Raw genomic sequence first — 24,332 nt, forward strand, 5'->3', positions numbered from 1 at the left:
TTCGTCACAATTATAGTATTAGTCGATCTAAAAATTCTTTATTCTATAGAAAATTGGAGAAAAAAAATATATCAGGGGATTAACCCAGCTTGTAGAATCATGTGCTTTGCCTGTAAGCACGTATTTTAGGTGAACTAAAGCTCTTGAGAAAAGAGATGCACTTTTTGGAACCATCGACTACTGAGTACTAATTAATCTGGGACTTAACCGGAGGTGTTGAATGCTGATAGTGGAGTACATGTTACTTGTGTCTCTAATGCATCAAGAACCATTCATATGGATTTTAAAACACTGGATTGGGATTAATCAACATTGGAAACATTAAAGATTCCTAAAGCCATTATACCAATTATAGTAAACAATTCCAAGGGTATTGGCCACGTAGGAAAGGGATGGTCAAGTAAGGTTTAGTAAATTGTTAAACTTTGCAACTTATAATAAATAAAATACTTTTGCATAACACTTAAATTACTAAACTATTCTTGTACATCATCATACATATATGAAAACAGAGAAATATGAATACATATGAAAACAAGTTTGCATTTATTCTATCACAAATTCCAAAGGAGGTCCTACTTATGGATGATCATATAAGGCTTCCGTACTAAATCATAAAGAAAGTAATAACATGTAAGCATATAGTCTTCAACCAAGTCTAGCCACTTTCTACGCCAGTAAGGATTGATGTACAGAAGTGCAACGAATCCTAATAAGAAAACAAAACATGTCGAACTAGAACTTCCATAGAAGCATGCCATATCAATATCATACCATTTCTCATTGTCTTCTTCTCCATCTGATGGATTGGTCAGCTGTGAATTAGTAGTTGTGCATTTCTTCACGAGTGGTGGTCCACAAAGAAGTGGATTCCCTTCATAGCTTGCCTCTGTGAAGGTACCAAACTGTGCTTTCATTTCTGGGAGTCTGCCTGAGAGATTGTTGTGAGAAACATTGAAGGTAGATAGAGAGGAGAGCTTAATGAGTTGTGATGGAACTTTTCCGGTCAAACCGTTTAAAGAAAGGTCCAAGCTCTCTATCTTGGCAAGATTTGAGAAGCTCACTGGAATGGGTCCAGTCAACTGATTGTGAGACAGGTTTAAAGCACGCAGTTGGGTTAACAATCCCAGTTCTTGTGGAATTTCACCGGTAAGCTTGTTACAGGAAAAATCCAATCCCGCCATGTAATCAAGGATGCCACCCTTGTAGCTGAGAGAGAGCCTTTTTGTTGTATATTGAACTTCGTCTTCTGTTTCCAATACATCAATGCCGGTGGGGATCGAACGCACCCGTTGAATCCCCCAATAATGGAAAGAGGAATCAATGGAAAACGTTATTTGGAATTCTTTTAAGAAAGCAAGGTCAGTTGGGCCGGTAATATTTTGAAGGCAGCTAGGTATTGAACCGGAAAGTGAGTTATATGATAAATCTAACAAACTCACGTCACTTAATTGGCACAACTGCTTGGGAATAGATCCGGTAAAGTTATTTTTTCTCAAAAGAAGAATCCTTAAATCGGATAGTTCGCCAATAAATTTAGGAATCCTACCTGACAAGTTGTTGTTGCCAATGTCCAAAGTCACAACTTCAGTCAAATTACGAAAGAATTTGGGTATTGATCCAGTGAATCTATTGGAACCCAAATGAAGATGCTTCATATATTGCAAATTGAAACAGGATGGGATGGGCCCAGAGAAAGAATTTTGTGAGATATCAAGAAAAGAGAATGAAGCTGCTCCACATGGAAAAATGCCTTCAAAACTATTATTTCTCACCACAAGTTCAGACAACCCACTAATGTTGGCTATCCAATCAGGGATCATACCTGTAAACAAGTTATTGCTAATATCCAGAGTAGTCAGAAGATCATATCCCTTGCTCTTAGTTCCAATTTTCCCTTTGAAATGGTTGCCATCCAAGTAAACATATTGGAGGCTACTCAAGCTTAAGTTTCCTGAGAGTATCTGGCCATGCAAACTGTTGTTTGATAGTTTTAACAAATTCAACTTAGAGATGTTTGTCAAAAATCCTTTTGACACTTCTCCTGATAACTCATTGTTAGATAGATCCAGTGTCTCTAATTCACTCAATTTACTAATTGAGGATGGGATAACACCACTTAAGCTATTCATGGACAAATTCAAATACTCTATGTTGGGAAAGAACTCTGGTAAATTGTCGGGAATAGTAACTATCATGCGATTTCCAGACATATCCAACCACTTCGTATTAGCATTCCTATACAACGGCATACTGTCAAAGGAGTTGTTCCTTAGACGAAGAACTTCCAAATTCTTATTGTTTTTAATCAACCAATTAGGAACTTGTCCCTCCAAGGAGTTGTGAGACATGTCTACTTGCTGTAACTTGCGTTGGTGAAGTAGAAACCCAGGAAACATTTTCATATTACAATTAGATAGCTCAAGAATTTCCAACTGGAACATTGGAATCCAGCCTATAGGCTCTTCTGTTAACACCTCAAATATGTCATTATCGCTTCTGAATCGAACGACCTCAAGCTTTATATGATTGGAGAAGGAGCTGAACAAGAATGAACCTTCAAATTTGTTATGACTAGAATCAATGTATTCGAGAGATGTAAGATTAGCAATGAGTGATGAGACAAGTATCCCTGAAAATTGATTTGAAGAAATATCCAACAGCTTAAGAGATGATAGATTTTTCAAACACCGAGGCAGAGTTCCATGGAGCATGTTGTGACTAAGATCCAACTCATTGAGGTTCTTCAACTCACACAAGCCTGTCAAACGAGAAAAAGCAAGGTATGTGTAAGCCATGAAACTCAAAAGATAAGTTACAAAAGACTAACCTTCCAAAAATATATGACTTCCATTTGCATGGTCAAAAAGATCAACAACTGAGGAAAGGTAATGTTACAAAGGGAATGCTGTTGAACACGACTCTTTGTATGGGAAACAACAAGACTTTTATTAAGACACTTAAGAAGACCTTACACTTTGTGAGACTACTACACACTTTTCTCTCTTTGAGGCTTTCTTGGATATTTAGATGTTGGATTGATTTGGAGCAAATGAGCTCCACACCTATTTATAGGTGTTTCCACCTCCTTATAGGAAGTTTCTAGATCTACATACATTCATGACTATTCTAGAACTATCTACCATATTCTATATCAATTACAAGCTTTTATATGTTTCTAGAATGTTCTATAATGTCCTAGATAAGTATAGACCTTCTTGTGCCTTCCATAGTGTTCTAGAATGTTCCATAGCCTCCCAGGGTCTTCCATCTCGTTCTAGAGTATTCTAGAATCTTCTGGTATCTTCTAGACTTCTCCATAGTATTCCATAATGTTCTAGAATCTTCCAGATCATTCTAGAACATGCTAACTTCTTCTAGACAATAACAAGATTCTATCGGGCTAGTGATGACCTTCAACACTCCCCCTCAGCACTAGCCCCCATTCTTCGTATCATGTTGAGCTGACATCTAAAACCTTCACTTTTTCCTTTACTCAGCCCTTCGGTGAATAATTCCGCTATTTGTTTATAAGTCTTGATCTATCGCATATTGACTTCTTCCTTGAGAACTTTTTCTCTTCCACATGCTTGGTTTTTTCTTAGTTGTTGCAGTCGTTGCTTCGTATATTGTTTTCGTAGTTGACAACAACATTCGTGGTTGCATTTTCTAGCAGCATAATATTGTTCCTGACTTTGTTGAACTATCTTGTGTAGTTTCTTATGCCTCCCTTTGAGAAACTTGTAAACATGTGAGTTGTCCCTTTTACAAGCCTTGGAAAATTCCCACAATATTAACATGTTATGACGTGATCCCTTATTGATCTGCTCATCTCGTTTAGATGTTGCTCTGTTGAGAAATTCTACTTTGCTCTTATGAATTAATGTGTTTTTCTTCTTTTTCGCCTTATCCAGTTTCTCCATCACATGTTCCATTTTTCGTCTAAGATGAGACTTTTTATGCAACTCTGGTAATGTCATGTTATTATTCTCCTTCGGAGCATCCATCTTCGAATGAACGTCTTCCTCCTTCAAGGTTGTCATAAACTTTGTCTCGCTCTTCTTGATACCTTTGTCTAGTTTCATAGTTGATAGCATTCGGGATCCAATCATATTTCTCTTCAAGGGTACAATGTGAATTATTGAACCCTTAGTGATACGCATGGTATCATCTCTCTCAAATGACCAGGGTCGTACGTTGTCTAGGAAATCCATTCCCAATACCATACGATAGTCATCCATATGCACCACTATCAAGTCTATGGTGCCTTCCCATTCTGCTATCTTAAGAGGTACTCCATATGCAACACCAATGATAGGCTTGGATAAAGAGTTGACGACTTTCAACCGGCCTGGATTTTTGGTGTATTTGATGCCCAACTTTTTAGCTTCATCTTTAGCAAGGAAATTATGGGATGCACCTGTATCTACCAAAGCGTTGGTGTATCCTCCATTTACCCTGGTATCCACGAACATTAGCCTTCCTCTTTTAGTCTTATTCTCTTCTATAGCACATAGTGCCTCAGCATCCCATTCATCCTCTACTTCCTTTTTGGAAGTTACTACATTGCTTTCCACAGACTTTTTCTTTGACCAACAATCCTTGGACATGTGGCCTCACTTTCCACAATTGTTGCAGCTGCCTTCGAACCTCCTCCCCCGAGAACTCTTATTGTCGGTCTTTTGAGATCTCCATGGTTGTGAGGTTCCTGGTTGACTCTTCCCTTTGTCAGCATTTTTGTATCCTTCTTTAGAAGGTGGCTTGAAATTCCTCCGACTTTTACTTGTGTAGAGTGCTTCTTCTTCACTCTTCAGCGTGATGCCTCCCATTTGCTTAGCCATAGCTTCTTGGCTGGACAACAAATTCTCAAACTCTACAAGTGATGGTTGAGCGGGCCATCCTTGTATAGCAGTAACAAAGCTTCTATATTCCTGCCTCAGTCCATGGATAATGATCCTCTTCATTCGAGTTTCTGTAATGACGGATTGTGGATCTAGTTCAGTAATCTCCCGACATATCGACTTGACCTTGTGGAAATATTGAGCAGTCGTCATGTCACGTTGTGAGATTGATAATAGCTCGTTCTCCAAAAGTTGTAGTCTCGTATCATTCTTCTTTGAGAAAAGCGTCACAAACGTGTCCCAAGCTTCTTTCGGGGTGTTCTCATCCCAAATATGCTCCAACATCTCTTCTTCGATTGTGGTCTTCAAGGCAAACATTGCTTTGCCTGCTTTGATTTTCCATTTGCGCAAAGCACCATTAACGTCTTCCTCTGGTGGCGCAGTTTCGCTTCCACCAACAACCTCCCATAGATCTTGTCCTTGTAAGTAGGACTTCATACATGTTTCCCACGTTTTGTAGTTGTTGTTGAGTTTCTTGATTCCTCCGACGACTTGGAGATCACCCATCGTGTTGGCAGTACCTCGGTAATACCAAACAAGCTAGTTTCGACACTAAACTTGTAGAGTCACAAACTACTCACGATACAACGAGAATCACTCGTTCTCACTATCAAGAAACCTTGCTCTGATACCAAATTGTAGAACGCGACTCTTTGTATGGGAAACAACAAGACTTTTATTAAGACACTTAAGAAGACCTTACACTTTGTGAGACTACTACACACTTTTCTCTCTTTGAGGCTTTCTTGGATATTTAGATGTTGGATTGATTTGGAGCAAATGAGCTCCACACCTATTTATAGGTGTTTCCACCTCCTTATAGGAAGTTTCTAGATCTACATACATTCATGACTATTCTAGAACTATCTACCATATTCTATATCAATTACAAGCTTTTATATGTTTCTAGAATGTTCTATAATGTCCTAGATAAGTATAGACCTTCTTGTGCCTTCCATAGTGTTCTAGAATGTTCCATAGCCTCTCAGGGTCTTCCATCTCGTTCTAGAGTATTCTAGAATCTTCTGGTATCTTCTAGACTTCTCCATAGTATTCCATAATGTTCTAGAATCTTCCAAATCATTCTAGAACATGCTAACTTCTTCTAGACAATAACAAGATTCTATCAGGCTAGTGATGACCTTCAACAAATGCACTGATGTAGCCCTTGATGTTTTGGTTATAGACGAGTGACTAAATGATAACAGAATAAAATACTACTAATTGCTTTAAATTGAGCAATCTCAATACTAAAAGCAATTTTGCCTTCACCACTAATATGAACATTGTGCAAGAGTTGCTGCCAAATTATATCTCATGATACAATGAAGCAAAATATATAGTATCAAGTTTTATATGTGCTGAAAATTCCGTAACAGCCATGCTATACGCATTGTTGCGTTTATATATTTGTTCTAAACAATAATCGCAACGATCAAACGTGCCTGCTTTGATAACTACCATTATTTGCATGGTCCTACGGCTCAAAAAGATTAACTTACCATGCATGCTTTTTATAACTTACCATGATCCGGTAATGAGCCATTGAGCTGATTGTATGCGAATGAGAGAGCTCTTAGGGAAGATAATGCTTGAATTGTTGATGGGATGCTACCAACAAAACTGTTTCCACTCAAATCTAAGACCTTTAGATGGTGGAAAGATGCAAAAGCTGGATGATAGATAACAAGAGAGGGTTACATATAAACAAATTGAAGCTAGATAAGGTCCACCTCTGTAATCTTTCAGCTTTGGATGAGTTCTTAAACCAATATAGTTTTAAATTATGTAATGACAAAAAATCGTTACCTTCCATTGGTATTACTCCATAGAAATAATTATCTGTCAAGAGAAGGACTTCCAAATCAGACAAATTAAGGAATTCTGAATAAGATAGAGAGACATATCAATCAGTTTAATTAAACAAGTAGCAAAAATGGAAATTAATAAATAATATTTGTATTTAATTTCTTTATTGACGACTCTTTTAAGATAAACATGCCTTGGACGGGAAAGAAACTTCCCAATGAACAGTAAGAAAGATCAAGATTCTTGAGGGATGGGAGGACACTTAGGCATGATATGACGCTCTTGTTGATGCTGTTGCTTGAAAGATTGATACTCTTCAGCCTTTTCAATCTCAATATGGTCTTACAAGCTGTAAAATGGAAGGTAATTCTTAGAGAAAACATGTAATGGTCTTGTAAAGTTTGTAATTATGGAAGAATTATGACCAATTGGCATTTAAGAACTTTAACTTTTCTATTACTCAAAACTTACCAGGTGTAACAGAAGCTTATGATTCATTTACCTTGGATATTTGGTGTGTCATTGAGCTGGGTAGAACTTAAATCCAGCTCCTCCAGGTTAGTGAGATGTGATAATTCTGTAATACGAAAGAAAAACACATATATATCATGTATTATGCATGTTATTTTCAGATTTGGAGCATTATATGTTCATTAGTCTTTCTACATCATTATATATTATAAGTAGGCAGCCTTATTTAGAGAGTAATTTCGGTCCAGCAAAATATGCTAGTTCTCTTTGACAAACTGTGCAACATTGCAACCAGTGATCACGGTTTATCCCTCGTCTTCCTCAAAACCGTAAATCCCTAAACCAAAATCAAAACTCAAATCCATTCACCAAAATCATCACCAACTCCTGACTAAATCAAAAACCCAAATCCTAGGGTCTGACAAGGGTTATGGAAAGTGAAACCTCGTATCTTATTCAATTCAAATTAATATTACATCAGATCACTTTATATATAATAGAATATTACATTTAGGTACCCTCTACTTATTATAAATATAAAACACAGTCTAACATTCCCCCGCAAGTTGAGGGCAGGAAACGACCTGCAACTTGGATCGTAAGAATTGGAATCTCTGAGAGGATAAAGGTTTTGTAAAGACATCTGCGATCTGATCACTCGTAGATATGAATTGAACATTTAGTTGACCTCTTGCTACCTGTTCACGAACAAAGTGAAAATCAACTTCAACATGCTTAGTACGAGCATGAAACACAGGATTGGCTGAGAGATAGGTAGCTCTGAGATTGTCACACCAAAGAATAGGAGGAGATGTAACTGATATGCCAAGCTCACGCAAAAAAGCTTTCAACCAAATCAACTCTGCAGCAGTATCAACAAGCGCTTTGTACTCGGATTCAGTTGAAGACCTTGAGACCGTCTTTTGTTTACGAACAGTCCAGGAGACAAGATTTGATCCCAGATAGATTGCAAATCCCCCGGTGGATCGACGGTCGACTGGGCAGCCAACCCAATCAGAATCAGAATAGGCTTGAACAGGTGACGAGGCCAAATCTTGCCAATGAGCATCTGTAAAAGCCTGTAGAGAAGAGCTTGACTGGTGGCGAATCAAGAGACCAAGATCAGTTGTGCCTTTCAAGTAACGCAAGATACGTTTAACAGCAGACCAATGGTTTTCTGTTGGAGCATGCATAAACTGACACACCCGGTTGACAGCAAAAGCAATATCCGGACGTGATAAGGTGACATACTGTAAGGCTCCAACTGTTTGACGATATGTAGTAGGATCCAATAGAGGAGAGCTATCATCACATTGACTGAGAGGAACTTATCGGAGAGCAAGCTGGCTTGCAATCAGAGAGACCGGACCGTTGAAGGATCTCAAGAATATATTTCCTTTGAGATAGCACAATGTTTTGCTGATGATGAACAACTTCGATGCCCAAGAAATAATGAAGTGGACCAAGATCTTTAATGGCAAAACTGGAGTTTAGACGATTGATAATGCTACTTATAGCTGCTTGGTTGTTACCGGTGATGATAATATCATCCACATAAACAAGGACATAAGCAAGAGTACCACCAGAATTGAGAATAAACAGAGATGGATCAATTTTGGATCCTAAAAAACCAAGTTGAAGTAGAACTGTGGATAGCCGAGTAAACCATGCCCGTGGGGCTTGTTTGAGCCCATAGAGAGACTTGTGCAGAAGACAAACATGGTCTGGTTTGGTTGGATCAACGAAGCCAGGAAGCTGTTTCATGTAAACTGTTTCTTGTAAGTCACCATGTAGAAATGCATTTTTCACGTTTAATTGGCGTACATCCCATTTGTTGGCCACGACAAGAGACAGAATAACCCGAATGGTCGTTGATTTGATGACAGGGCTAAATGTCTCATGATAGTCAACTCCCGGTTGTTGATGAAAGCCCTTGGCAACAAGGCGTGCTTTGTAACGAGTGACATTTCCCTGTGGATCCGTCTTTACCCTGTATACCCACTTACAATCAACGAGGTTAGTATTTTTAACATAAGGAACTAGAGACCATGTGCCATTATTTTGAAGTGCTTGAAACTCCTCATTCATGGCAAGACGCCACTCCGGCGATTTGTTAGCAACGGTAAACGAAGTGGGTTCGCTTAATGAAGGGGAAACACGAGTAGAGGTGTAAGCAGATGGATCAAATGGAATTTTACGTTTGGGATTTTGACGCAAATTAGGGGGCCGAGACCTAGGAGGAGGAGGAGGAGGAGGAGGTGGGGATTGTGATGTAGGGGCAGTAGGTAAAGGAGTGGGAGAGGGTGATGGATCAGTGGAGATGAGATCAGGAACCACTATGGAGGTGGTGTGGGAAAGACAGTAATATAGGGATTAGGTGAGGGGGTGGTCGGTGGTGGAGGAGAGTAAAAAAGGAAAACAGTTTCGTTGAAACGAACATGTCGAGCAATGTATATGCGTTCCGTTTGGGGATCAAAACAACGATAGCCATGATGTATAGGGCTATAACCAAGGAACAAACACGGAGTAGAACGAAAATCAAGCTTGTGGCGGTTATAGGGACGAAGATAGGGAAAACATTGACAACCGAAAACATGAAGAAATGAATAATCAGGTTTTCGGTTGTAAACTTGTTGAAAAGGGGATTGATTTGATGAAATCCTGGATGGTAGCCGATTTATAAGGTAAACAGCAGTTTCAAAGGCAAACTGCCAAAAGCGTTGTGGGAGATGGGATTGGGCAAGAAGGGAAAGACCAGTTTCAACAACATGGCGATGACGACGCTCAACAATCCCATTTTGTTCACTAGTATGAGGACAGGAGCGTCGATGAATGATGCCAAGATTTGTGAAGAATGATGCCAAGATTTGTTAGAGCTAATAGGATTTAGTTGATATCCTAACTGAGAGGCTAACAAACTTAAGCTGTTAAGTTGAGACTGAATGGTTGTGATATCAGGTAAGGAATCAGATGGAGTTCCTCCGGTAGCAGCAACAAACACTTGTGGCTAGGCAGTAACAGGAACCGTGGCTGATCTGTTGATCATGTAATCGTGATCAGATAAAATACCATGCAGGTCGCTGAAGGTGCTCGGTGGATGGCGGGCCAGAAGATTCGATTTTAAACCGTTGTATTCATCTCGCAAGCCTGAGATTGTAAGCATAACCAGATCTTTGTCCTTCATGGGTTCACCAATATTAGCAAAGGCAGAGGCATATTCCATTGCTCAGCTAAGATATGTCAGTGGAGGTTCATCACTTTTCATCTCTATGCGAAGTAACTGTGTTTTTAAGGTGTATTCACGGGAAGCAGAGTTTGGTGCATACGCACGTTCTAATGAAAGCCACAAATCTCTAGAGGTCGTACCTTGAACATGTTGGAAAGATGCTTTAGAGATGGTAGATAGAATTATCATTCTTACATGTGCATCATTGGAAACCCAACGAGGATAACTAGGGTTATCAGTTGTTGCATCTGTTGTGGTAATTTTCTGTTCTGGACATTTGATGGTACCATCCATATAACCGATCAAGTGATTAGTGATTAGGAATGGTTCTAGCATTGCCTTCCAGAAACCATAGTTGGTAGGAGAAAGAGTGAATGCAAATTTGTGGGTATTGTGGGCGGTTAGCCATGTTTAGATTGGAAGAGAAATTGAGATGGTGGAGAAGATGTCGCCGATTTAGGGTTGGAGGCGGCAGAGGGAACTTGGCTCTGATACCAAGTGAAACCTCGTATCTTATTCAATTCAAATTGATATTACATCAGATCACTTTATATATAATAGAATATTACATTTAGGTACCCTCTACCTATTATAAATATAAAACACAGTCTAACATGGAAGTGGATCTCATGCTATGGTGGTAGTGTTGGAGGTGGGTAATAAATAACAAAAAAATAAAATGGTAATCCGTTAACCAGATTACTACCATCATGGATTGTATAAATTGGTCTTATTATGAAACGTTGGTACATAAGTACAAATGGTAGGTAAATTGTAAACAAAATGAAATCGATTAAATTCATTTGATTTGAAAATTATACTCTTACTACTTTAAAAGGAACTATATACATGTATAAGTACAAATGTAAGGTAATAAAAAATGTACAGTCATAGCACGTACCTTGAGCTGGAAATGGTCCTGACATTGGATTGTCGCTAAGATCCAAGCTTGTAAGCGATGAAAGGGTATTTAAAGATCTTGTGATGCTTTCGTTAAAGCGGTTGCGTGCAAGATTTAAAGTTTTCAACTTCCTCAATATGGAAACCCTCTCAGAACCTACATTTATGGATTGAAGCAATTGGATTTATAAGCTCTAGTTCCATAAAACAACAAAGTTGTTTAAGAGAACATATACAAGCATATATTTATATCCAAAAATATAATACTGTTAAGCTTTAGTTAAAAAAAAAAAAAACTAAGTCCTCGTTGCAAGTTTTCTTTGTCCCAAGAAAAGAAAAGGGTCATATTTCAAACTTCAACACATGAAATAGTCATTCTGCTATATATGGTCCTGTAATCTTGCAAAAGGGGGGTTCGTGTAAAATCCAAGGCGGCTATATTGGCATGGTGGTTTTATGATGATATTGATTTACCTTGAATCTCAAAGGTACCATTGAAGCCACAGTGGCTTAGATCCAACATCTCCAAGTTCTCTAAAGCAGCAAATTCTGCAATTCATTTGAAAAGGGTGTAAGTATCTTTAAAACAAGCATTTGTGGTGCATGATAACGTTTAAAAAAAAAAAAAAAGGTGCTACTGCTAGGGAATTATCTATTCAAGCTAGTGTGACTAACATCCAAGATTTTGACTGAAGTGAGCGTCCTCAATCTCAATGATGGAGTTAGCTGGGGTCCATCCAACTCCAAAGCACCTTTTCCATTAATTGTATCTAGTTAGACCTACGATTGCAGCCATTACATGTTTACACCAACATTTTACATTAAAATTAAAGATGTAGGCAGGCCCTGTCCCCTGCCTGAAGATAGAAGGACTACTTCCATAGAAACAAAAGACGTGAGCCCACACCGGATGATCTCCTTGGCCCACAGGATAATGTTTCTGTCTTCTGTTAGATAATAAATAATAATTACAATCCCACACGCATCACATATACATTGAGACATGTATACTCAGTTTCTTGGACTTTATTGCTCTTTTTCCAAAAAATTACATATCATACCACTAGCTATTTGAAACATAAACAAAAGCCCCCATATAGACATGACAACATCCACAAACACTACATAAATATATGATGGTTGTCTCATTGTTAACTAAACTAATGCAACTGAAACACTTGTAATGAGTGAAGATCACATATAGACATGACAACATCCACAAACACTACATAAATATATGATGGTTTACTGCTATGAACTCACGCAATCAATCAACGATTCAATAAACACTCAAAGATGAAGTAAGAAAAGATAATCAAAATCAGTACTCAAATACTTTCATAAGATTGAAAATAAGGGTTCATGGCAATTCGAGAGTGCCAGATCTCTCCCAAAAGGTACAATAACCTGATTTCACCAAAAATATGATATTCTCCTCTCCCACTATTTGCTAAATACTGCTCTGATAGAAATAAAACCTAAATTGCCTAAATTACTCTTTCCACTATTAAAGATGCCATTATCAGTTTATTGATTTTCCATAACTACCCTTACTAGAATATATGAGGTGTAGCATTTACTTGTGTCTAAAAATGATACTCCAACAACTTTGGAAAGAACTATATACAGGAATAGCACATACCTTGAGCTGGAAATGGTCCTGACATTAGACTGTGGCTAAGATCCAAGCTTGTGAGCGATGAAAGGGTATTTAAAGATCTTATGATGCTTTCATTAAATCTGTTGCCCGCAAGATTTAAAGTTTTCAACTTCCTCAATACGGAAACCCTCTCAGAACCAACATTTATGAATTGAAGCAATCGGATTTATATATGGTCTTGTAATGTAGAGAAAGGGGGGATTTGTGCATTAATCCTAGGCGACTATATTGGCAAGATTGTTTTATGATGATATTGATTACCTTGAACCTCAAAGGTACCATTGAAGCCACAGCCGCTTAGATCCAACATCTCCAAGTTCTCTAAAGCAGCAAATTCTGCAAATCATTTGAAAAGGGTGCAAGTAACTTTAAAACAAGCATTTGTGGTGCATGATAACTTAAAGAAGGAATGAAAAGAAGAAAACATGCCACTGATTGGAAAATTTCCATTCAAGCTAGTGAAGCTAAGATCCAAGACTTTGAGTGAAGTGAGTGTCCTCAATGATGGAAGGATGCCGTTGTCAATATCATAATTCCAACTGAGGTCTAGTACCTCCAACTTCTTCAAACTCAACAGCCTTTCAAGTCCTGCAAAAGAGAATTCTTTAACACAAACATCCTAGTCTTAAATATTAAAAAGATGTAGTATGAATTGCAAGATCTGAAGTACACATAAAGTCTTGTATTTGGTCTTTTATACTATATAGAAAAGTATTATCCAACTACTAATTACCTAAGAAGAGTCTTTGAGTGCATAAATAATAAATTAGTTGCATGTTGTGTTCATGGATTTGAACAGATCAACTTACTCGAATGTTTTACTAAAAAAATATGATGTTGGAACCATGTGAAAGAAATACTAATTAAAGGAATTAATCGCGTTGTACGTACCTGTCTTAATAAACTCTTTATCAAGAAAATTATCTGACAAATTGAGACTTGTCAACTCTTTAAAATGAAGAAACAAGGAAACATTCAATGGCCACAACTTGTTCTCATCATCCATGTAAACATCTTTTGCCCCTCTTAAATTGTACAAAGAGAGTTCTGTCACATGCCCTGTTGTTGTGCTGCAGTTGATCCTCTCCCAATCACAACAGTTGTTGCCACCATCACCAGGTGTACCACTGCCATAATCAACCCAGGTAGGGAGAAATTTGTCAATTTCAGAATCATATGACTTCATATGGGAGGCTTTGATTTCCAGTAGTGCCTTTCTCTCCTCTTCTACACAATCCCCTTGTGTATGCCCAGCCACTAGAATATGTATCATCATTAACATCAACAATGAATATTGCAATGATTTCCGCTTACTACAAGCCCAACATTCCATTTTAGTAGCAAATGGTGGCTTTGTAGAGACACTCACAACATTAAACTTCCGGATAGATTTGGTTGCTTAGCTTTGCTTGGTAAACATTTGATATATGATGAAATGAATATGTATGAACGCTCAAAATTTCCACACATAAGTCATCAAGTCAATGCTCAAAATTTCCACACATAAGTCATCAAGTCAATGGTAAAAATTCAACATAAAACTCTATTCCATCTATTCCAATATTCCATTGTCACCCACTCCTTCAACTAAACATTTAAGACATGGCATTTGTTGACTTTTCAACAAACTTCCGAAGTCTCCATCCACATAGAATATAATAGGTTTATTAATTTTTTTTTGCGCAATTACTTTAGAAAAACGAAATATTTATTAACTAAAAGAAAACAAAACCCAGATATCATACCTTTGTTTACTGGTAATGACCAGACTCGCAAACCTCCTTGCGATTTCCACGGATGGATTTTATCAATTTCTGGTAAACAGCCAATTGAGAGCCATTGCTAGAGATCACAGTAGCCGACATTGAAACCTGCTTCAGTGAATTTGAAATTGCAATAACCATAACATGATGAGTAGGCCTTTCCCCCACTAAATAATTGTTATGTGTCCATTGTTTGGATGGGATAATTACTTAGTGGTCTATTTTAATTATTGCTTTTGTTTTCCTGTTTACTAAGAAGTTAGGATTGTGCTAGAATAAAGGGCAAAGACCTTTTGTTGGGAATATAGCAGAAAATTGCTCCAAAACCTTCTCTCTTAACTTCCTCTGTTTCTTTCTCACTGTCATTCCGATCGATCCACATCAATAATCATTTTCACCACCACTCACCGACGACGTTGATGGTACAGGGTCTCGGCCCTCGATTTAGAGGGGTGTGTGGCAGTGGTTAGAGAGTGAAGGCAGGGGCGAGATGGGGTTGTCATAGTGGGTTCGTTAAACGGGACTTTGTCAACGGAAGGGGCCAGAGCCCGGAGGATAGACAGAGGGGTTGGGGATTTTAAAGGGAAAGGGAAATGAGAACGGGAAAGCTAGTTTTGATGGAGCCGTAAAAATCAAGTGTTACCATTATTTTTGAAAAATAAAATATTTAAGTTACGAACAAAATATATTATAAAAAAATATAATAAACTTTTGTTTTTTGATTTTTATAAGTTGTAGATGTGTATATTTTAATTTTTATAATTTTAGTCTATATTCTAAATTTTGTTATGAATTTTGGTCCGAAATTTTTTTGAAATTATTTTTCTTTTACGAAATTATATACTTATTTTTTTAAAACTTTTTAAAGGCATTTTTGAAATTTTTATAGACTATTTTGAATTTTTTTACAACCCTTTTAAACTTGTATTATAATCTCTTTTTAAATTTTTCTTTACACTTCTATGTAACGTTTTTATAGTCTTTATTGCCTTTTAAACTTGAACTACGATTTTTAAAAATATATTTCTTATACATTTGTACAATTATTTCGACGTTTTTCACTCACAATTTATGTTGTTTAACGTATTTTTTATTACACTTTTGTTAAAAAGATGTTTTAAACAAGTTTTTTAAAAAAGAACAATAAAAAGTTTTAAACAAATTTTTTACAAAAGAAAATTTTTAAATTTGTAAACCCTAAGTTTACCTTCTAAAAATAGAAATTTGTGATGGGTTTATAGCCATAAGAACTTTCCTATGTGCACATGCAAACCCTAATGCTTGGATCTAGGTTTCTCTAATTGAACATGCAATGTATCCAAGACTTCTATTGATAGATCTAGTATAAACATTCAAATCATAACATAAGAAAACAGATCTAAAGGAATACCTTGAGTTACTTGCTTGAATCTTCTTGTCTTTGGAGCTTAGAGTCACAATTGTCACTCCTCTAATGGCTTACAAACACTAACTAGCAAGAGGATGATGAGAGAGAGAGAGAGAGGAGGGTGAGAAAATCGGCTCTAGGGTTTCTTGGGATACAAGAGTGCCGATTTCCTCCACCCAAAGGGTCTATATATACTATTGGCTACTAGGGTTACGTCCTCACAAGAACTAGGCTCTGATACCAAGTGTTGGATTCAACTTTGATGAATCCCCTGTTATGAACAAAGAAGAAGAACGACAAACAAAGGAATAAAAGAAACTTGGAAATTTCCTTAGGCTGCTAGTATATTTCTTATTAAGGCAGAAAACTGAATTATAAAACTTCAATTACATATCCCTACTTCTACTAAACAAAACAAGAGTTTGACTCTAATACAAAAACTTGGAAAGAAAGTAAAAAACAAAACTTTCCAAAAATACCCCTACACATAATATCCGATTAACCCAACGATCGTGTGCAAACCTTCTCCAAGAGCTGTGGGGTCCAGCGGGTTTCTTTCATCCAAATGTGTTGATTGTTGTTGGGTCGGGTGTGGTTGATGAGTTGAACGATCAGGTCTATACTACTGCTGATATAGGTGTCCGTAATTCCATGGGTAGGACCAACCTTGCTGAGTAGGAAAAAGACATGGTGGTGGAGAGTATGCAGCCCAATACGGGTATGGGGCATTACCCAGAGGTGCACCTGGAGGTCTGGTGTTGTGATTACCGGAAGGAGCACCGCGACCACAAGTGTTGTTTCCGCCATGACCACGGTTACTATGTTCATAGGGCGGCAATTCTGGTTTAATCGGGGTCGGCGATTATGGTTTGGAGGAGTTGGTTCATCAGCTATGGCGGTGTGTGTAGCAATAAGGACTCCACCAGAAGAGTTTATGGTTGTGTTATTGCTCTCTCGACTGGATTGGAGATGTTGTTCAAGTTGAAGCATGCTACATGCCATTTCCCATGTTGGCAGGCTTTGGTTGATAAAAAAGCCACAATATCAGATTCAGAGGGTAAGCCATGTACCAGTTGAAGTACAAGACGATTTTCTGTTACCAGACTTTCAACATCGTCGAGTTGCGAGGCCAAATCCTTAGGCATTGACAGTAGTCTTCCAATGATGACATGGATAAGAGTTTGAGGTTGTTGAACTCATGTTCCAAAGCTGTTGCATGAGACCCCTTATTGTTGAGGAAGATTGATGATAATTTCTTCCATGCTTCATATGTTGTGGTGTCGGGTTCCAATATACGAACCAGAAGATTATCAGAAAGTGCACCGTATATCCACTGGAGAACAATAGCATCAATTTCAGACCATGATTCGTATGTCACATTGTTAAGAATAATTCTGAATTATTGTGTTATGCACATTTTATTTGATGTTTGAATAAATCAAAGTTCCAATGAGTGAGTTCCTGGTCTTTGGCAACTAGTCAAGTTAGTTCCTGTTTTTCAGCTATGCTTTAGTATAAGTAGAGAGGCAAATGTACGTTGAATGTATTCCCAATTTTAATTAGTTTTGTTCAGTGAATAAAGTAGAATACTTTGCCTCATATTGTTTCCTGTGTTTTCACTTGTCTTTTCTGTGTATTCCTTCACTGTGCAGTTTTTTAAAGCTGTTTTTTCCAGATTTGCCCTTCCCTGCTCCTTATCAAATTTGTCCCCTGTGCAGCTTCTCCTTTTGTTGTGTTACTTCCCATTTTGGTAATAAAAGACTTTATTACCCCTGCTATATACCAACACTTGGTATCAGAGCAAAGGATGGTTGTTGTATGCCAAAGTACCAAACTTGTGAAAAGATGGCAGGAAGCAATGGAAATGGGGAAAAAGAGAGTCCAATCACCTTTCACTACCCGATGCTGTCAAGAAGCAACTATTCTGCATGGGCTATAAAGATGAGAGTTTTCATGCAAGCCCAAGGAGTCTGGGAGGCAGTGGAACCCAGAACGGCCAACACAGCTATGAAGATCAAGAAAGACAAGTTGGCATTGGCTGCTATTTACCAAGGGATTCCCGAGGACCTGTTGTTGTCCTTGTCTGAGAAGAAGACAGCTAAGGAAGCATGGGATGCTTTGAAGGTGATGTTCCTAGGAGCAGATCGTGTCAAGACAGCAAGGATTCAAACATTGAAAGCTGAGTTTGAATCCTTAAACATGAAGGAATCAGAAGGGGTCGATGACTTTGCTGCCAAAATAAGCAACTCAGTAAGTTCTTTGCGTACACTGGGGGGCACAGTGAATGAGTCCCATGTAGTGAAGAAGATGCTTAGGGCAGTATCCACTAAGTTTCTCCAAATTGCTTCAACTCTTGAACAATTTGGGGACCTGGAAACAATGACAACTGAAGAAGTCATTGGGAGGCTGAAGGCTCATGAAGAAAGATTGAAAGGACATGGTGAAAGTGAAGAAATAAAGCTTCTCTTAACCCACCAAGAGTGGACTGAGAGAAACAAGAAGAAAGGAGAAGGCAGTTCAAGGTCAACCCCAAAAGGAAATTATGGTGGGTCATCACAGGGAAGAGGAAGAGGCCGAAGCAGGGGTGGTCCTAGTGGTGGTTGAGGTGGTCGAGGCAGAGGTGGTTCTAACCAGTAGAAAGAAAGAAGCCACAGACAAGATAAAAGTGAAGTCCAATGTTACAACTGCCAAGAGCTCGAGCACTATGCAGCCGAGTGCAAGAACCCAAAGAAAGAAAGGAATCACGAAAGCAATTTGATCTAGGAAGACAATGAGATAGCTTTGTTGTTGTCATACTTTGAAGCCAAAGAAGAGACAGGGCAAGTGTTCTTGAATGAAGAAAAAGTCATCCCCAAGCTGAGATCAAATGGTGATGTTGCAAGTAACTCAAACATGTGGTATCTGGACACAGGAGCCAGCAACCACATGACTGGAGAGAGAAGCAAATTCCAAGAGTTGGACACCAAAATCTAGGGCTCTATCAAGTTTGGTAAAAGTCAGAATTAAAGGAAGGGGTATGATCAGTTTCCAATGCAAAAATGGTGAGCAAAGGAAACTAAGAGAGGTATACTATATACCTGAGTTGTGTAGTAATATTATAAGCCTTGGCCAACTCTCAGAAGGTGGAGATGAAATTAGAATCAAGGAGAATTTCTTGAGAATATATGACTCCAGGATGAGGCTACTCATGAAGGTTCAGAGATCACCAAACAGGCTCTACAAAATCGAGCTCACAGAGGTCACTCCAAGATGTCTTGTAGCTGAAATAAATGACCCAACCTGGTTATGGCACACTAGCTTAGGTCACTTGAACTTCACTGCCTTGAAATGATGTCAGATAAAGGGATTATAGAAGGAGTGTCTAAAATAATTGTACCATCCCACCTATGTGAAGGCTGCCTGGGTGGAAAACAAACAAGAAATCCATACCCATCGTGTACAACTTTCAGAGCCAAGAAGAAATTAGAGCTGATTCACGGAGATTTGTGTGGCCCTGTGTCACCTCCTACACCAGCAGGAAACAAGTACTTCATGCTCCTGGTTGATGACTATAGCAGGGTGATGTGGGTATACCTGCTAAGAACGAAGGATGAAGCTCTCCAGTCATTCAAAAGTTTTAGAGCAAAAGTGGAAAACGAGACCGGAGAGAAGATTAAAGTCTTGCGATCAGATAGAGGAGGAGAATTCTTGTCCAACCAATTTACCAATTATTGCAGTGAAACAAGGATCGGTAGACAATACACCTCCCCATACTCCCCACAAAAAAACGGGGTGGTGGAGAGGCATAATCGCACGGTGGTTGAAATGGTAAGAAGTAATCTAATAACCATGAAGCTTCCACACACGCTATGGGGAGAGGCTGTGAGTCACGCCATTTACGTATTAAATAGAATAAGTACGAAGGCCTTGAATGATTCCACACCCTACGAGATGTGGACTGGTCGCAAACCTCATGTGGGCCACTTGAGGGTGTTCGTTTGCCTTGCACACGTAATGATTCCCAAGAATCAGTTGAAGAAATTGGACGAGAGAAGTAAGCGAGCAGTATATCTGGGGAATGAAAAGGGAACGAAGGCTTACATGCTTTTTGATCCTGTCACTAGGACAATTCACGTTAGTAGAAACGTTGTGTTTCAAGAAAATAAGGCATGGATGTGGGAGAAGGAATCGAGAGTCAATGGTACACCTGGATTAAGCTTCACCGTTGAAGGATTTGACTTCAACCGTGAGGGTATCGATGATCTTGAAGGCACCAGATCTATTCATGGGTCTACCCCATCTACACCCGATACGCACATATCCTCCGTCAATATGGACTGGACCAGAAGTGTATCCCAACCCAATATTGATTCAGACCCTCAAATAAGCCCACAAGGAAGTCAGTCAAACAACACGACTCCATTAAGCCCTCCGATAACACCAAATTCGTCCAATTCACCCAGCATCGCCTCAAGTTCGACTGGTGGAGGTGCTCCCAAAAGGTTTCGTTTGCTCACGGACCTCTATGAAAATACTGAAGAAATCGAGTTGCCGCCGGAGGAACTGATGTTAATGTGCAGCGATGACTAACCTGGGAGCTACAGTGAAGCGATTCGAAAGAAAGAGTGGGTAGAAGCGATGAACACTAAGATGGATTCAACTGAGAAGAATAAGACTTGGAGCTCAGTCGAACTCCCAGAAGGAAGGAAGCCAATCGGATTAAAATGGGTTTTAAGGTGAAACGTGACCCAACAGGAAGGACTATGAAGCACAAAGCAAGAATCGTTGCAAAGGGCTACGTTCAAAAACAGGGCATCGATTATGAAGAAGTCTTTGCGCCAGTAGCGAGAATTGAAATAGTCCGGGTCATTTTATCACTTGCAGGCTCGAATGGTTGGCATGTACACCACCTAGACGTGAAATATGCGTTCTTGAACGGGCACCTAACTAAAGAAGTCTATGTCACACAACCTCAAGGATTCGAGAAGAAGGATGAATTTGGCAAAGTGTATAAACTCTACAAAGCCCTGTATGGCTTGAAACAAGCTCCCAGAGCATGGCATTGGTGTTTAGACAAGTACCTAAAGAGTTTGAGTTTTAAAAGGTGTGGTCAAGAATATTCGGTGTACATAAGGTCAAAGAATGGGAATAAGTTAATCATTGGAGTATATGTAGATGATCTACTTGTGACAGGAAGCAACCCAGAAGATGTGAAGGACTTTAAAAAAGAAATGAAGATCAGGTTCGAGATGAGTGATCTCGGCCTGTTAACATATTATCTTGGAATTGAGCTGAATCAACAAGGTAATGGAATCACTCTGAAGCAGGAAGCTTATGCCAAGAATATTTTGCTCAAAACCCGGATGTTAGACGGCAATCCCACCAAGAGCCCGATGGAACAAAAACTCTCTTTGACCAAAGATGGTGATGAAGAGCTGGTGCATTGTTGGCTGCCTAAGGTATCTTACTCACACTAGACCCGATATTACTTTTGCCAATTGGTGTTGTTAGTCGTTTTATGGAAAATCCCTATATAAAACATCTCCAAGCTGTAAAGGGAATCCTCAGATATGTGAAAGGGACCTTGAACTATGGTCTAGTCTATTCTAAAGGAGGTGAACAGGTCACTATCTCAGGCTTTACAGATGGTGACTTGGCCAAAGATATTAATGACAAGAGAAGCACATGGGGAATGACTTTTTATGTGAATTGAAACTTGGTCACATGGGCATCTCAAAAGCAAAGGGTCGTGGCTCTCTCATCTTGTGAGGCAAAATTCATTGCTGCCACCATGGCAACTTGTCAGGGCATATGGCTAAGGAGACTTCTCACAGAAATCACATGACAAAAAGTGCCACCTGTGACATTGTTTGTAGACAACCAATCAGCACTTGACCTGATGAAAAACCCTGTATTTCATGGTAGGAGCAAACATATTGACATCCAGTATCATTTTATATCATTTTATCAGAGAGTGTGTTGAAAATGGAGAAATTATTGTTACTCATGTGTGTGGGAAAAGCCAGAAAGCAGACATTCTCACAAAGTCCCTAGCAAGAGTGAAACATGAAGAGATGAGGGACTTAATTGGAGTGAAGAAGGTTCATAATTAAGGGGGAAAATGTTAAGAATAATTCTGAATTATTGTGTTATGCACGTTTTATTTGATGTTTGAATAAATCAAAGTTCGAGTGAGTGTGTTCCTGGTCTTTATCAACTAGTCAAGTTAGTTCCTGTTTTTCAGCTATGCTTTAGTATAAGTAGAGAGGCAAATGTATGTTGAATGCATTCCCATTTTTAATTATTTTGTTCAGTGAATAAAGTAGAATACTTTGCCTCATATTGTTCCCTGTGTTTTCACTTGTCTTTTCTGTGTATTCCTTCATTGTGCAGTTTTTTAAAGCTGTTTTTTCCAGATTTTCCCTTCCCTGCTCTTTATCAATTTTGTTCCCTGTGCAGCTTCTCCTTTTGCTGTGTTACTTCCCATTTTGGTAATAAAAGACTTTATTACCCCTGCTATATACCAACACGCATCACTGACTTTGGGTGCTGCAGTTCCGTCAATGTGATGCAGAACTTTGTATCTTTTTCATGAAGCTTGAATAACTTCACCCAAGAAGAATAGGTAACCTTGATGCCATCAAGTATTTAGACCTTATGTTGGATATTGGTGACAGTGTACACCGGGTGAAGTGTTGGCTTTGTGCTACTTTCTGGTTGTTCTATGGTCGACATATCTGTTGTGACAGGGGATGCCGCCGGTAGTGATTTTTAGGGTTTTGAGCCTTAGCTCTGATACCATAAAGGTTTATGATAATCACTTGCAGATCTCGTTCGTTGATACAAGTATATATACAAATACAAGAACCGAATCCTTATAATAAGGAAAGAATCAAATACAATAATCTAAATATATACACTATATTTTTTATTGATTAATATAGTAATGATGGCTACATACCTTCTATGCAATGCGAAATACTATACATAAACTTGTGTGCATCTACCAAAATTGTATTTTGATGAATGACTTTAATATAAAGTACAATGAGGAATGACTAAAGACTTTAATGGTTACTCAAAATTACTATTGATGACTTGTCACGAAGACTAAAAAAAACTATTGATGACGTATGAGAAAGACTCAAAATTACTATTGATGACATTTAATGACTAACGCCTAAAGAGTTATACAATGTATTTACAAATGTTTCTTATTACCTAAAGTAACTCTTTGTACATTACTCATAATGATTTTAATGATATTTTCAGGGTTCATATTTATTTGAGAATGTGCCAATTTTTTGAATTTTCAAGATGTTGAACCCTTGAACCCTTTATAGTCTTATTTCATTATTTTACTTGCGGTGGGAGCCTAGTGGTTGAGGTACGTAATTCCAAACAGAAGGTCTACGGTTCAAACCATGACACATTTGAAATATTACTAGTGTTCCGTAATTGATTTCCCACATTGGCCTTGGGGCAGATTTACGTGGGCCGCTCAAATGGTGTGGTTTACCTTTTTTTTTTTCACGATGTTGAACTCCGGTGCTACTCACTAGGCTTCTCGAGCCTAACGTATGTATTTTGACAGATTGAAGACTATAGAGGAGGGTTGGATATTTAGAAGGCCACAATTGATGTAGTTCTTACTTGAGACTTATGTGATATTATCTTGAACACGCTCGTACTCTTAAACTTTTAGATTGTAAACCTTATTAAAAAAACTAAGACTTTGGGATCATTTTACGAAAAGGATGATTTTAAGAATGTAAAATGATTTTAGACAGTTAAGCGTTATGAGTGGTGTATGCATGCTTGTGAGGTACGGTGGGGTGAGATTTTATTTTTTAATTTTTAGTTATAAAAGTATTAAAAAATGTAAAATAAAAAAAAAAACAAATTAAAAGGGTATCAACAGATTCATTTGTAGTAATTTACTTTAATATGTACCAAGTAACTTTAGACTGTATTCTCATATATAATCATAGGAGGCCACCACAGCAACATTTTCAAAGAGGTGATAAAGTGGAAGGCAAGTGCAGTTGTGTTCTCTCTTGTGCAAATACTGGTTTTGAGGTCATGAATTCCTACTAACGAGTAATACTATTGTATAAATTTATAGCTTATAAACATTCATTACCTAGACACCAGCCGAAGCAAAGGTGTTCAAACTTCAAATAATCAATACAAGAAAGCAATACATAATTTGTTTCAAAACAGATTCTAAGCAATA

At 38.3% G+C, this 24,332-nt stretch overlaps 1 protein-coding gene across 2 annotated transcripts; it reads right to left on the reverse strand.

The window, feature by feature from the left end:
- Positions 1-435: 435 nt before the first annotated feature.
- On the reverse strand, positions 436-14,668 carry LOC145084741 (receptor like protein 21-like). Of its 2 annotated transcripts, XM_079023467.1 has the most exons (11): positions 13,859-14,668; positions 13,397-13,555; positions 13,227-13,303; positions 12,950-13,103; positions 11,782-11,856; positions 11,309-11,464; positions 7,213-7,287; positions 6,904-7,059; positions 6,711-6,785; positions 6,427-6,573; positions 436-2,761 (listed from the first exon to the last, which is right to left on the reverse strand). In XM_079023467.1, exons 1-11 carry the CDS (start codon positions 14,298-14,300, stop codon positions 576-578), a joined length of 3,702 nt encoding a protein of 1,233 aa, XP_078879593.1. In that variant the 5' UTR covers positions 14,301-14,668; the 3' UTR covers positions 436-575. The 2 variants fall into 2 exon arrangements, with proteins under 2 accessions (XP_078879593.1, XP_078879594.1); XM_079023468.1 differs by lacking the exon at positions 12,950-13,103 and having other exon boundaries at positions 13,229-13,303.
- Between the last annotated feature and the right edge of the window lie 9,664 nt (positions 14,669-24,332).

This window comes from Lactuca serriola, chromosome 1, assembly GCF_051521515.1.
Source record: "Lactuca serriola cultivar US96UC23 chromosome 1, Lser_US96UC23_V15, whole genome shotgun sequence".
Classification (NCBI taxonomy): domain Eukaryota; kingdom Viridiplantae; phylum Streptophyta; class Magnoliopsida; order Asterales; family Asteraceae; genus Lactuca; species Lactuca serriola.